This window comes from Lacerta agilis, chromosome 7, assembly GCF_009819535.1.
Source record: "Lacerta agilis isolate rLacAgi1 chromosome 7, rLacAgi1.pri, whole genome shotgun sequence".
NCBI classification, from domain to species: Eukaryota; Metazoa; Chordata; class Lepidosauria; order Squamata; family Lacertidae; genus Lacerta; species Lacerta agilis.
In genome coordinates this window covers 3,635,938-3,648,349 of record NC_046318.1, presented here as the reverse complement: position 1 = coordinate 3,648,349, position 12,412 = coordinate 3,635,938, and the positions used below count along the sequence as shown (strand labels likewise).

Sequence of the window (12,412 nt, the reverse complement as noted above, 5' to 3'; positions counted from 1 at the left end):
GTACTAGACTCTTATATTTTAGTCCTTTGCAAAAACATATCGAGATTATCAGCACCACCCAAAATTAAAGAATAGGTTGGTAAACTGTTGGACTTTGCAGCAATGGCTAAGCTGACACATTTCCTTGGATTTTAGGAAGGAAAAGAAAGACAAGACAATAGTTTGATTAGATTGCAAAAATTTTATTAAATATAATGAAAGATGGGTTAATATCATATATGAGTTATGGTTTTTGCAATGTTCTAATAATAATTAATTACAATAGCTAATAATGTAGCTTAAGATGTAATAGGTATGCTGGCTTCTGGAGAGAATTCTTATTAACTATAAATGTAATATCAATTTGGGCTGTTTTTAAAAGAAATCCCATCTACCGCGAGTGATTAATGTTTATGCGAACCTCTAAAAGAGTGGATCTACTTTTTATCTGCAGTAGTATTTGTAAAACATATTTAACACATATGTGAAAAGTGTTCCGTTGGTTTTCCCCCAGCTCTCTTTGTTTTCCGGTTGGTCATAAATGTGCTGTTATGAAATCGTACAGACTTTAATTTTATATATTGGGGCTTCCATTTCCAGTTGTGAACTTGTAGAGTTGCTCCCCTGGGCTCTCCAAAGCTCGCCCCCCCCTCAAATTGGAGATAATGGGGGACAGCAGGGGATAGTCTCCCTCTTAATAGCTCCGATGAAGTTTGTTCTGTCCCATTTCTGCAACAGTGTGTGTGTTTGTGTGTGTGTGTGTGTGTGTGTGTAAAATCAGCATAAAATTGTGACACTCTGCCTCTCAATGAATGACGGTTTGCTTTGTCTTTCTTTACAGTTAGCAACAACTATGGAGGTTTTATCCCCCACTCCCAAATATCCTTTAAAGAGATAAAAGCTGCATGAAGCATCTAACAAGTGTAAATTGCATGTGTGCACTTTGAAAACTCTGGTCCCAAGAGCCTCTGAGTCATCATGAGATGGGGGAATGATGTGCTGACTTGCACTGTAGAGGGGGAAAAGAGGCTGCCTCATACACCTATGGCAGCAGTCATCTTCTTTGTGTGCACAATGCAAAGCATATCCGACTCATCACCCAAATCACATGACTCATGGGAATGTTGTGATGCTCAGTAGTATCACATTCCAATTTGCATGTCAGCCCACGAGGTGCAGATCAAAGAAGTTTGTGAAAGAAAATGGACTCAACACATTCATCTCCCCTCCCTACCTAATAGTGAGGAGGACTGGGAGGGCAGATATTTTTCCTTCAGGAAGTACTTTGTCGCAGGGATGTTGCATTTTGCCAGCATTTGCTAACTGGGGAATATAATTGTGTAAGTCTCGTGGGGACTGCTGTATGGTGCCGAAGGCGTCAATAGTTGTGTCGTTTTCCCAAAATGCTTGAATCAATTAAAACTTTTTTTTTGCTAATGATTATTTTAATCTCTTTTAAAGGTCATCTCTCCTCTGCTGTGGCAGGGGAGTTTAAATTAAATATTGTGACACTTAAGACTGAAAGCATATGTCTAATCTTTTAAACCAAGCACGACACACATGAATGACAAAAGCCTCTCCCCATTTGGGCGAGCTTTCCTTTACATTCCTTTCAGTTCTCTGAAGGATGTGGGCTTTCCCTCTACAGTGCTGAAAGGATACCTCACAGCACTCAAGCAGGGGGATACGGGGGGGGGGGGCTGTGCAGGCTTGCAAACAGCAGCAACAGCGGGGTTGCTGAAAGGAAGTAGTAGAGAGCAAAGAAGAAAAATAATGGCTGCTCTGCTGAGGATGAGTGATCAGCCTGGTGCTCTCCCTGAAAATCAGCTGCGTCCTTTAATTCTTCTTTTTAAGTGCAGAAAAACGTTCAAAAGAAACACTAGAGGCGTCCATTTTCCTATGACATCTGCGACCTCCTCCCCCCAAAGGGAAAAAGGCTTACCTTAGAAAATAGGGTGAAGGTAGTAAGTGGTATAAAGGTAAAGGGACCCCTGACCGTTAGGTCCAGTTGCGTCCGACTCTGGGGTTGCAGCGCCCATCTCGCTCTATAGGCCGAGGGAGCCACCATTTGTCCGCAGACAGCTTCCGGGTCATGTGGCCAACATGACAAAGCCGCTTCTGGCAAACCAGAGCAGCACACGGAAACGCCGTTTACCTTCCCGCCGGAGCGGTCCCTATTTATCTACTTGCACTTTGGATGTGCTTTCAAACTGCTAGGTGGGCAGGAGCTGGGACCGAGCAACGGGAGCTCACCCCGTGGCAGGGATTCGAACCACCGACCTTCTGATCAGCAAGCCCTAGGCTCTGTAGTTTAACCCACAGCGCCACCTGGGTCCCTAGCAAGTGGCATAGGGCTCCATCAAAGATGGGAACGGCCTTCTTCCCCCACCCTCCATTTGAGAAGTGAGTGACGCTCTCCATGCACCGACTTCTTGCAGCAAATTCCCCAGGATCCCCAACAGCAAGAGATATTGCCAGTGCTACTGCCTGGTAGCGTCACCCGCTTAACTTTCTTCTAGAAAGGAAGACAGACCTGGCAAGCTACTCCCATCTTCTCAGAGCGTTCCCCATGACCTGGCCTGTCTCCCCCTTCACCAAGGAGACTTTTTCTCTTGGAATGGAACAGAAGGCATCAGAGAGTTCAGGACAGAGCCGTCTCATCCATAGAGGCCGGTGGCGCGGCGCGCCAGGGCGCAGGGCACCCCAGGGGCGCCCCCGCGAGCCCACCGGCATACCGGGCTCCCCCTCCCCAACCCGCCCCCGCCCCCACGGGCAGGCGGGCACTCGCGCGCCGGTGGGCGGGCAGGCGGGCTGTAAGCCGTCCGCCCTCGCCTCCCGGAGCCCCAGCTGGAGCGCTGAAGCAGCGCGGGGCTTTGCGCGACCTTCCAGCACTCCAGCTGGGGCTCTGGGAGGCGAGGGCGGCCGGCTTGCAGCCCGCCCTCCCTCCCGCCGGTGCGCGAGCGCCCGCCCGCTCGCCCCTCATCCTCCGCCCGCCAGGGCGCGGGCGCCCGCTCCAACGCCACGCCTCTCATCCCCGCTCGCCCACCCCCCCTCCCGAGGGGCGGCCAGCGCGGGAGGGAGGCGGGCGGAGAGGCGGCAGGCTGGGGGCGCCGAGGGATCGCTGCGCCAGGGCGGCCGATCACTCTAAGACGGGCCTGGTTCAGGAATATGAGCAGAACTGAGGTGGGGGAAACACTTTGATTTTTGCCACAGCCCACCTTTACCCACCCTTTATTGTCACAGGTATCTGGCTCATAATCTTGCGAAACAGGATGCTGAACTAGATGGTCTACTCCAATATATGCCAAATTCATTATTTATGGTGTTTGTTTTAGGCGAAAAATCCTTGCACTGTGGAGAGTTTACTGGGTGGGAACCCACAGAACTCTCAGAGTGTTAAATAACCCGTACCTTTTGCAAATACAGGATTGTTCCTTTAAGAACAGCATAAAACTTCTTCCATCCTCTTCTTCCTCTGGGAGCTGAAAAACATATAATTCTGTTGATTACAGCATTAATACGAGACACCACAGCAGATCCACAGAAATACAATTTTTGAACTAATCCACAAAAGACTGCAATTATGACGGGGTGAGGGGGTAATACAGTGAAGTGATTATCAATAGAAAAGGGAGAGAAATTTAATCCAGTTCACATTTAAAACTGAATTTAATATATTTGCACTTTTTGAAACAACATGAGAGCCAAAACACACTTAGCTGACTTTTGTGGTGCATTTCTCCCAACCACCAGTGTTTATGAAAATGCATATATTAGGCAAAAGTATGCATAAAAACAAACATAGTGAAAATAAGGTTGCCAGGTCTGCTTCCAAAAAATAGCGGACAAGCGGGGGGGGGGTGTTAAATTAAATTAAATTATATATTTTCTTACAAACATTTTAACACATATTAAAATACCATTTCGTCATAAAGCTTTCGAATAAAAAAAAAAGGTCCACTATTTTGTGGGGGGAAATAGTGAACATAATGTGAAAAAGTGGACTGTCCACTCAAATAGTGGACACCTGGCAACCCTAAGTGAAAATAACAAAAAAAAATGCATTATATTAGGAGAAATTGCTTGCAAAAATGTCAAACTGCATAAAAATACTTTGGTTGAAGTAAAAAACCATGCTAAAATGCTGAAGAAATATCATGGTTTTTTTTTTAATGGTAATCACAAATTGCTGCAGAAACATGAGGCATTTTAAGGGAAACTGCCATAATTGGCCTTGGCAAAGGTCTTCCCATTAGTCCATTTGTGGCCTGTTTATGTGCATAAGGACCTGTTTATTTCACACCCAGCAATGGTGTGAGAGTCACCTTCCTATGGCTTCTTCTCATGCTACTCCAGTAACATTGGTGGGAATGGTGGTGAGGAATTCCAGTACAGTGGTACCTCGGGTTAAGAACTTAATTTGTTCTGGAGGTCCGTTCTTAACCTGAAACTGTTCTTAACCTGAGGTACCACTTTAGCTAATGGGTCCTCCCGCTGCTGCGTGGCCGCACAATTTCTCTTCTCATCCTGAGGTAAAGTTCTTAACCCGAGGTACTACTTCTGGGTTAGCGGAGTGTTTGCAACCCGAAGCGTTTGTAACCTGAGGTACCACTGTAATTGCTTCCACCTAAGCATAGTCCCATTCGGAGAGAGCAGCATTTACATTGCAAGGAACCCTACAAAGAAATCCAAAAGTTACCAGCGTGTTGTAAGGAGAAGCCATGGAGAAGGGACTCCCATGCTATCACCAGTGGCTAAAACAATCCTGAGAAAATATGAAGGATGGCGCATCCCATGCTTCCTTGTTGTAGCCCATGCGTGTATCAGTGAAAAGCCAGACTCTCTCCTTGAGCACAACCATTTCAACAAGCGTCTCTGCCACTCTACCGCGCATCTATTGCCCTTGTCACTGGACCCCCTTCAATACGTACTTCTCTTCCCATCCATGTCAGCATGGGTTTTCCGTGTGAGGATGCCATGCTTGTAGGTTACAGCATTCTGGGCCTGGGGGACATCCAGGAATGGATTGCTGCCATCAACTATCCTTGCCATTTTCTTTGTGCTGGCACCAAATTTATCATCCACCAGTTCTGACAACGACTTTCTGAGCTCATCTTCATCACTTGGAAATAAAGCGAAATAGAGAAGTTAAGCAAACTAAGACTGAGATGGGTTTTTTTCCCCTTTGAAAATGGGGTGTGTGGCAAATGGGCAGGAAGCAGTGTGTGTTTGGAAGGGAGAGGGAGTAGTCTCTATTGGCATTAATGGCTGTTGCTCTGAAGTCATCACTTATGTCTAAAGGAGGTTCTCCACCCCCATCATTCAGCCCAGACACTGAGGTCCAGCTCCAAGGGCTTTCTGGCAGTTCCCTCATTGTGAGAAGTGAGGTTACAGGGAGCCAGGCAGAGGACCTTCTTGCTAGTTGTGCCCACCCTGTGGAACACCCTCCTATCAGAAGTCAAGGAATAATAACAACTATCTGACATTTAGAAGACACCTGAAGGCAGCCCAGGAGAGGGACGTGTGGTGTGTTACTGTTGTTCCATTTTTAGAGAAGTTTTTAAAGTTTGATGTTTTATTGTACCGTGTTGGCCTGAATATAAGCTGCACTTTCCCCCCAAATTCCGACTGGGAAAAGTTAAAGTGCAGCTTATATTTGCAACCTTACGGTATTGCTGCTGAAACAGCTGCCCACGAGGGCCATCGGGGGTGCGGGACAATGGCGCCCGTCCCGACTGCATCTCTCAAGCCTCCCCCAAGCCGCTGTAAGGAAGGGGGGAAGGTGTCAACAAAGCAGCCCGGGAGCGCAGGGCAATGGCACACAGCCTGCCCGCCGCTCCCTGTCCTCCCCTGGGTGCGTCTTATATTCGGGCCAATGCGGTATTTTTAATATTCTGTTGGGAGCCGCCGAGAGTGGCTGGGGAAACCCAGCCAGATGGGCGGGGTATAAATAAGTTGTTGTTGTTGTTGTTGTTGTTGTTGTTGTTGTTGTTGTTGTTGTTGTTGTTGTATAATTTGTTGGAAGCTGCCCAGAGTGGCTGGGGCACCCTAGTCAGATGGGCAGGAAATTAACAGCAGCAGCAGCAGCAGCAACAACAACAACAACAACAACAACTTGGGAAATGACTCCTGACTCTTAGGAGACAGGACAAATGTTCTTCATCTGTGTGCACATCAGCTGCAATCCAAAACTACACCCAGAAAATGTACTGCTAGGGGGGCAAAAGCCAACCCTCTCCAGGGGTCCCTTGAGGTTCCCCAACAATGGCTTTGCTTTTCTGGGCACAACCTCAGAAAGCAGCCCTTGGTAAGCCCTCACTATGACAGTTGTATTCAGAGTAGCTATCTCTCAGTGAAACTGTGGTTTCTATCAAATTTCACCTTTCTCGTTGAGCCGATGTGAGAGATCACTAGGGAGACCAAATTGTAATAATAATAATAATAATAATAATAAAAATAATAATAATAAGCCATCAAAAGATTACTAAATACTTAGACTGTGTCTTTGATCTACAGATGCAGGTTCTCTTTAGACAAACATGGTTTTCACTTAGGTTTCAATTAAAAGGATGAGCAAAACAATGGAAGCTCATTTCAGGTGTCTTGTCAGATAAAGAAATGCTTTGTAAAACATTGTTATTGTCATTGTTATTATTATTATTATTAAAATCACTCTTTAATCCTCCCCCACCCCTACCTTGAGAGAGGAGGGTTTTTTGCCCTTGGGACAGAGGGACTAGTGGGAAAAGGAGAGTAATTTTGAGTGTTTCTATCCAAAACTAAAAACAAAACAGAAATCTAACAAGGATTATAAAGCAAACAGGAAAGGTTTTGAAAAATCCCCATTAATTTTCAGGGTAAGTTGGAGGGGGCTTGCACACCTCTATTGAAAAACGTAGTGCTCAGTCTGACTCAATTCCTCTCTGCAACTTTTTATCACTTGAAGAAGTGGGGAGTGCATTCACGCTATGGTTCTACAAAGATTCAGAAACAGTAAGGTTGTGTGGAGGAGGGTTCGCCGGCCTCTTCCATGTCTGTGCTCCTTAGCTGCTGAGACGAACAGCAGCAGCAGCATCCTCAAGAGAAAGAGCTGCAACAGAAGTATATCTTGTGGCTAATGCACATATTGTGTACTATCTGGCAGAAAAGCATATCTGACAGCAGAGAGATAACCAGAGCATGAAGGTAGCTCTACCATCTGCTGGGAAATCTCTCTGCTTAGAGGTTGAAATGTCCTAGATAGTGTCCTATTTTATCATCAGTTTACACCAAAGGGTGTCAGTTCTGGAAATCATATACCTGTCTTTCAAGGCTAATGAGTTCGTCACCTGCCTTGGGTATTTTTGAATGGTGTTTCTCCTCCTCCTCCTCCTCCCTTCCTGCATGCATTTATTTATTTAACCAGATGCTCAGATGCACTTTCTTTGAACTCACTTATATAACACTCCCCCCAAATGCTAGTAGTTTTACACGCAGCCAAATGGAGATAGACAGCTAGCTCCCTCCAGTGGATCTTTTAAATTAATGTTTCAGTGAAATGTATTACTGCCGCTCTCTTTCTCTCTGAAGTAAAACTGACTTTAGCAAAAGAAGACTGTATTTTGAGGACCCCACCAAAAAAACACAACACCTTTCTCTAGTGCTCTGAGTACTTGAAACTTTGCATCTGCAAAACCTTCCTGAAAAATGTCATTAGCCGGCCATATTTTTCCTCAGAAAACCAGGTAACAAGCAAATTTAAGCTTTTTTTTAGACCCAACCTGTACAAATTGTTGTGACCCACCAAGCCATCTATTAGGCTGGCAGGTGAATGGTAATATTTTTACAGTTTTACAGTCACAGGCAATAATATGTTTATTAAACACCTGGTGGGCTGCCATACCTGGCTGGTGGTGGTTGTTTGTTTGATAGGTCAGAAATAAGGGTGCTGGCCATCGGGTTGGGGTGTGGGCCAGTTTGTTTGAAAATTTGGGACAGCCTCATAAAAACCAAGGAGCAAAGCCATGCACCACGCCAACTGCTGTTTATTTTTCTTTTTTTACATCTGGAGAATTCAGGTTGTTGTGCTAAATTCCCTCAACTGCTGGGCCCACAAATCTGTCGGAATGGTTTCATTTTAAGAGTTGGTAACCCTAGTCCTAAATTGTGCAGGCCTGCTTTCGATGCTATTAAAATGACTAGAACTTGATTTTGCCTTAAAAGATCATTATGTAAAAGCCACACACAAATCCCTGTGATGTAATACTAGGGCTATATATAGATGACTTTTTTTTCTAGTCAGATTGCTGATTGACCCATTTTCTTCCTATGGCAAATGTCCCTGCTGCTGTTTGAGTGGCTGTTACAACCAGCCGATTAGATAATGTCTGTAATATAACTAAATGTGATATGCTGTGCTCCCCCATCCAAAACAATGTGAGTGCCATATCCTCACGATATTTGGCATTTTCAGAAGGAAATAAAGAACACTTTACAGTATCCTTCTCCACAACTGTACTCAAGTAGTCCTTCTAAAATGAGGTGGCGGGGCGAACAAGCAAGATTGTTCCAACAACCTGCATTTCTTCAACATGTTGTTCGTTATTTGCTTCCCTTTCTCTGCCCCCCCACCCCACCCCATCTCAAACATACACAGTAATCCCCATCTCCTGCTTTTTGTTCCCAGCATGCAAAGCTGAAATTCCTTCTCTCCCCAACAGTTGCCTGATTTTTGCAGTACATCTACAGCAGGGGTCCCCAAACTAAGGCCCGCGGGGCGGATATGGCCCGAGCGAGCCAATTATCCAGCCTGTGATGACCCCCGCCGCCCACTCTTACTGGCGTGGCATGGTGTGGTGTGGCGTGGCGCGGCTGCCCATCTCCGGGTCGGCGCGGCGCCAGAAATAGCTTGTGTGCATGCGCAAGCGTCATTTCCGGCGCACTTTCAGGTCTGCGGAGGCCCGTTCGCATGCGCACAAGCTATTTTCAGTGCCGCGCCAACCTGGAAGTGCGCTGGAAAAAGTGAGTGCATGCGCGTATGGGCACACGCTCCCCTGACCGTCACACGATCGGCACCAGAGGTACCGGCCCGAGGCCGGGTAAGTTTGCCAACCCCTGATCTACAGAGTGGGGTTCAAGTGGTGATAGTGCCATTGGGGGGGGGGAACTATAGCAAGCCTGTGAAGCAAATAATCTCACAGCATAGAAATGATGCTGAGGCAGGGAAGGCGCAATCCCATGTACTGCATTGCTGGACAGGAGGGGGAAATCCAGGTCTTAAATGGGCTTTTAAGGTTTTAAAAATACATTCTACATGCCTGACTCTATTAATTCTCCCTTGCGTTTAAATCTAATCAAACAAAGAACGTGAACTGAATAGTCATGAATTTTATTTTTGTTTTGAAATACTCATTTTGGTTGAGGGAGAATGATTAAGTAAATTGTACTCAGATCACTCAAAATAAGTTTTCCTGTTAGTTTTGCGCAAATGTTTCCCAAATACCCAATTCGACTTTTGTCCTCAACAATGACCTCCAGAAGAGTGCTTATAATGGATGCAGTCCTGGAGGAATCAGCAGTTTGCATACAGGGGGGAAAAACTGCTTGCCTTTGCGGTACTGCATCAAGAAGGACAACGTGAGGGAGATTCACGTTGTTCCCTACAATGCTCACACGATGGAAGCCACCATCTTATGTGCTTGAAGGCCGGTGACTCTTCATTCACTACAGAGTTACATGTGATCTAAGATGGTGGTACCCATTGTGTAGACTTTCCACAGGACACTTTCGATGGTTCTTGGAGATAATGTCATTTAAAACATAGCTGAAAAGGTCAACAGGAGGCTAGCAAACTTTCCCCCCCCCAACAACAACAACAACAACTCAGTTTTTTTAGTGCAGGGGTGCTAGCATGGTGCCCTTCAGATATTTTGGACTCCAATCTCCATCAGCCCCAGTCAGCATGGCCAATGGTCAGGGATCATGGGAGTTGTAGTCCACAACCTCTGACGGGCGTCTCATTGGCTACCCTTGTGCTTTGTGATAGGCAGGCTTGCACTGCAATGTTTCAGAAATAAGATGAGCTGCTTCTTCAGATGCTCTCTTTAATTTCTGCACAGTACAATGTGATCTGGTTTTAGTGGGGAGACGTAAAGAGGACGCAGAACCCAAAACAGCTGGTGTAGAGCAAGCAGCAACCCACTGCAGAAAGACCGATGGGACACTAAATCATTAAAAATGTCAAGAAATGAAGCAATAAGTGACTAAATATAATAGCAGATCAGAGCAGGTTAAAAATGATATTGCATGTGAGTGAATAATCTATATATAAATGTTCCCATTGGGTGCGCGTCCGGCCCCACCTTGCTCCGTAACCACTGGACCAAATCACATTAAATTTAGGACAAAGTGTAACATGACCATGGGGGAAGGATCTAGCATAATAAAAATTCAAAAAAACCACACCTGTCATGCCTAAAATATAAAATAAAGGCCAAAAAAATTGGCGCACGCATTACGTGTCACCAGCAACAGAACTGAAGACTTTGAAGAACAACCAATAGAAAGGCTGATCGCAGGGCAGCGTCACAGACTGTGCGCCGAACAAGAAACCTCCTTCACCTCAGTCAGCCATTTTCAGACAGCAGGGAAACCCCCCATTAATCTCCCTAGCCTCAGCCTCTGCCAAGGGCCTTACCGCCAAAAAAACAGTTAAGAGGAAGGCCTAAACTCTTCTTAGTAGTTTCAGCTCCAGGCAGGAAAAGGTTTTTAGGCCCGGGCCATACCATTCCTTATGGCGGGGGGGGGGGGATGTAGGATGAGAAAGCTCAGCAACTATGCTTTGCTCCCTATCCTGTCTCCACACACAATCCTTTCTGCACTGCTGTATCGCTTTACAAATGAAACTCCAGTTATCAGAAGAGGAAAAAGCGCCGCACACAAATGTATAAGGACCCTACCAGTTTCCTATCACCCCTCCTTGCAACGTTATGGTCCCTTCTGACCCCAGGCTCAATGCCAGAGCGGACTGTACCATGTATCAGGTTTCCAGAGGGGGAGGAGATAGTAAAAGTTCAATGGGATAAGCTGTGGGGAGGAAGGCAAAAACAGGGGAAAGACAAACAGGAGGCAGGTGGAAGTTCAACGGGAGAAGCTGTGGGTAGGAAGGCAAAAACGGGGGAAAGACAAACAGGAGGCAGGCGGAAGTTCAATGGGATAAGCTGTGGGGAGGAAGGCAAAAACGAAATATGGAGAGGAGGCAGGCGGGAGTTCAATGGGAGAAGCTGTGGGGAGGAAGGCAAAAACAGGAAATATGGAGAGGAGGCAGGCGGGAGTTCAATGGGAGAAGCTGTGGGGAGGAAGGCAAAAACAGGAAATATGGAGAGGAGGCAGGCGGGAGTTCAATGGGAGAAGCTGTGGGGAGGAAGGCGAAAGTTGGGGGGGGGGAGAGAGAGGTGCCAGTCATGAGTTCAACGGGAGAAGCTGTGGGGAGGAAGGCAGAAAGGGGGGAAAGACAAACAGGAGGCAGGCGGAAGTTCAACGGGAGAAGCTGTGGGGAGGAAGGCAAAAACGGAAAGACAAACAGGAGGCAGGCGGAAGTTAAACGGGAGAAGCTGTGGGGAGGAAGTCAAAAACAGGAAATACAAAGAGGAGGCAGGCAGAAGTTCAACGGGAGAAGCTGTGGGGAGGAAGGCTAAAACGGGGGAAAGACAAACAGGAGGCAGGCGGAAATTCAACGGGATAAGCTGTGGGGAGGAAGGTGAAAGCGGGGGGAGGGAGACAGAGAGGTGCCAGGCAAGAGTTCTACGGGAGAAGCTGTGGGGAGGAAGGCAAAAACAGGAAATACGGAGAGGAGGCAGGCAGAAGTTCAACGGGAGAAGCTGTGGGGAGGAAGGCTAAAACGGGGGAAAGACAAACAGGAGGCAGGCGGAAATTCAACGGGAGAAGCTGTGGGGAGGAAGGCTAAAACGGGAAAGACAAACAGGAGGCAGGCGGAAGTTCAATGGGATAAGCTGTGGGGAGGAAGGCAAAAACAGGAAATACGGAGAGGAGGCAGGCAGGAGTTCAACGGGAGAAGCTGTGGGGAGGAAGGTGAAAGCGGGGGGGAGGGAGACAGAAAGGTGCCAGGCAAGAGTTCAACGGGAGAAGCTGTGGGGAGGAAGGCAAAAACGAAATATGGAGAGGAGGCAGGCGGAAGTTCAACAGGAGAAGCTGTGGGGAGGAAGGCGAAAACGGGGGAAAGACAAACAGGAGGCAGGCAGAAATTCAACAGGAGAAGCTGTGGGGAGGAAGGCGAAAATGGGGAAAAGAAAAACAGGAGGCAGGCGGAAGTTCAACGGGAGAAGCTGTGGGGAGGAAGGCAAAAACGGAAAGACAAACAGGAGGCAGGTGGAAGTTCAACGGGAGAAGCTGTGGGGAGGAAGGCAAAAACAGGAAATACAGAGAGGAAGCAGGC

General features: G+C 46.9%; 1 protein-coding gene across 1 annotated transcript in view; it reads right to left on the bottom strand.

Moving 5' to 3' along the window:
* Positions 1 to 12,412, bottom strand: part of PSD2 (pleckstrin and Sec7 domain containing 2) — a 44,361-nt gene that overhangs the window by 8,421 nt on the left and 23,528 nt on the right. Inside the window, exons 9-10 of the mRNA XM_033154178.1 lie at positions 4,911 to 5,101; positions 3,391 to 3,461 (exon numbers count right to left, since the gene is read on the bottom strand). Of these exons, the coding sequence (XP_033010069.1) occupies positions 3,391 to 3,461; positions 4,911 to 5,101 (262 nt within the window). The remainder of the gene's footprint in view (positions 1 to 3,390; positions 3,462 to 4,910; positions 5,102 to 12,412) is intronic.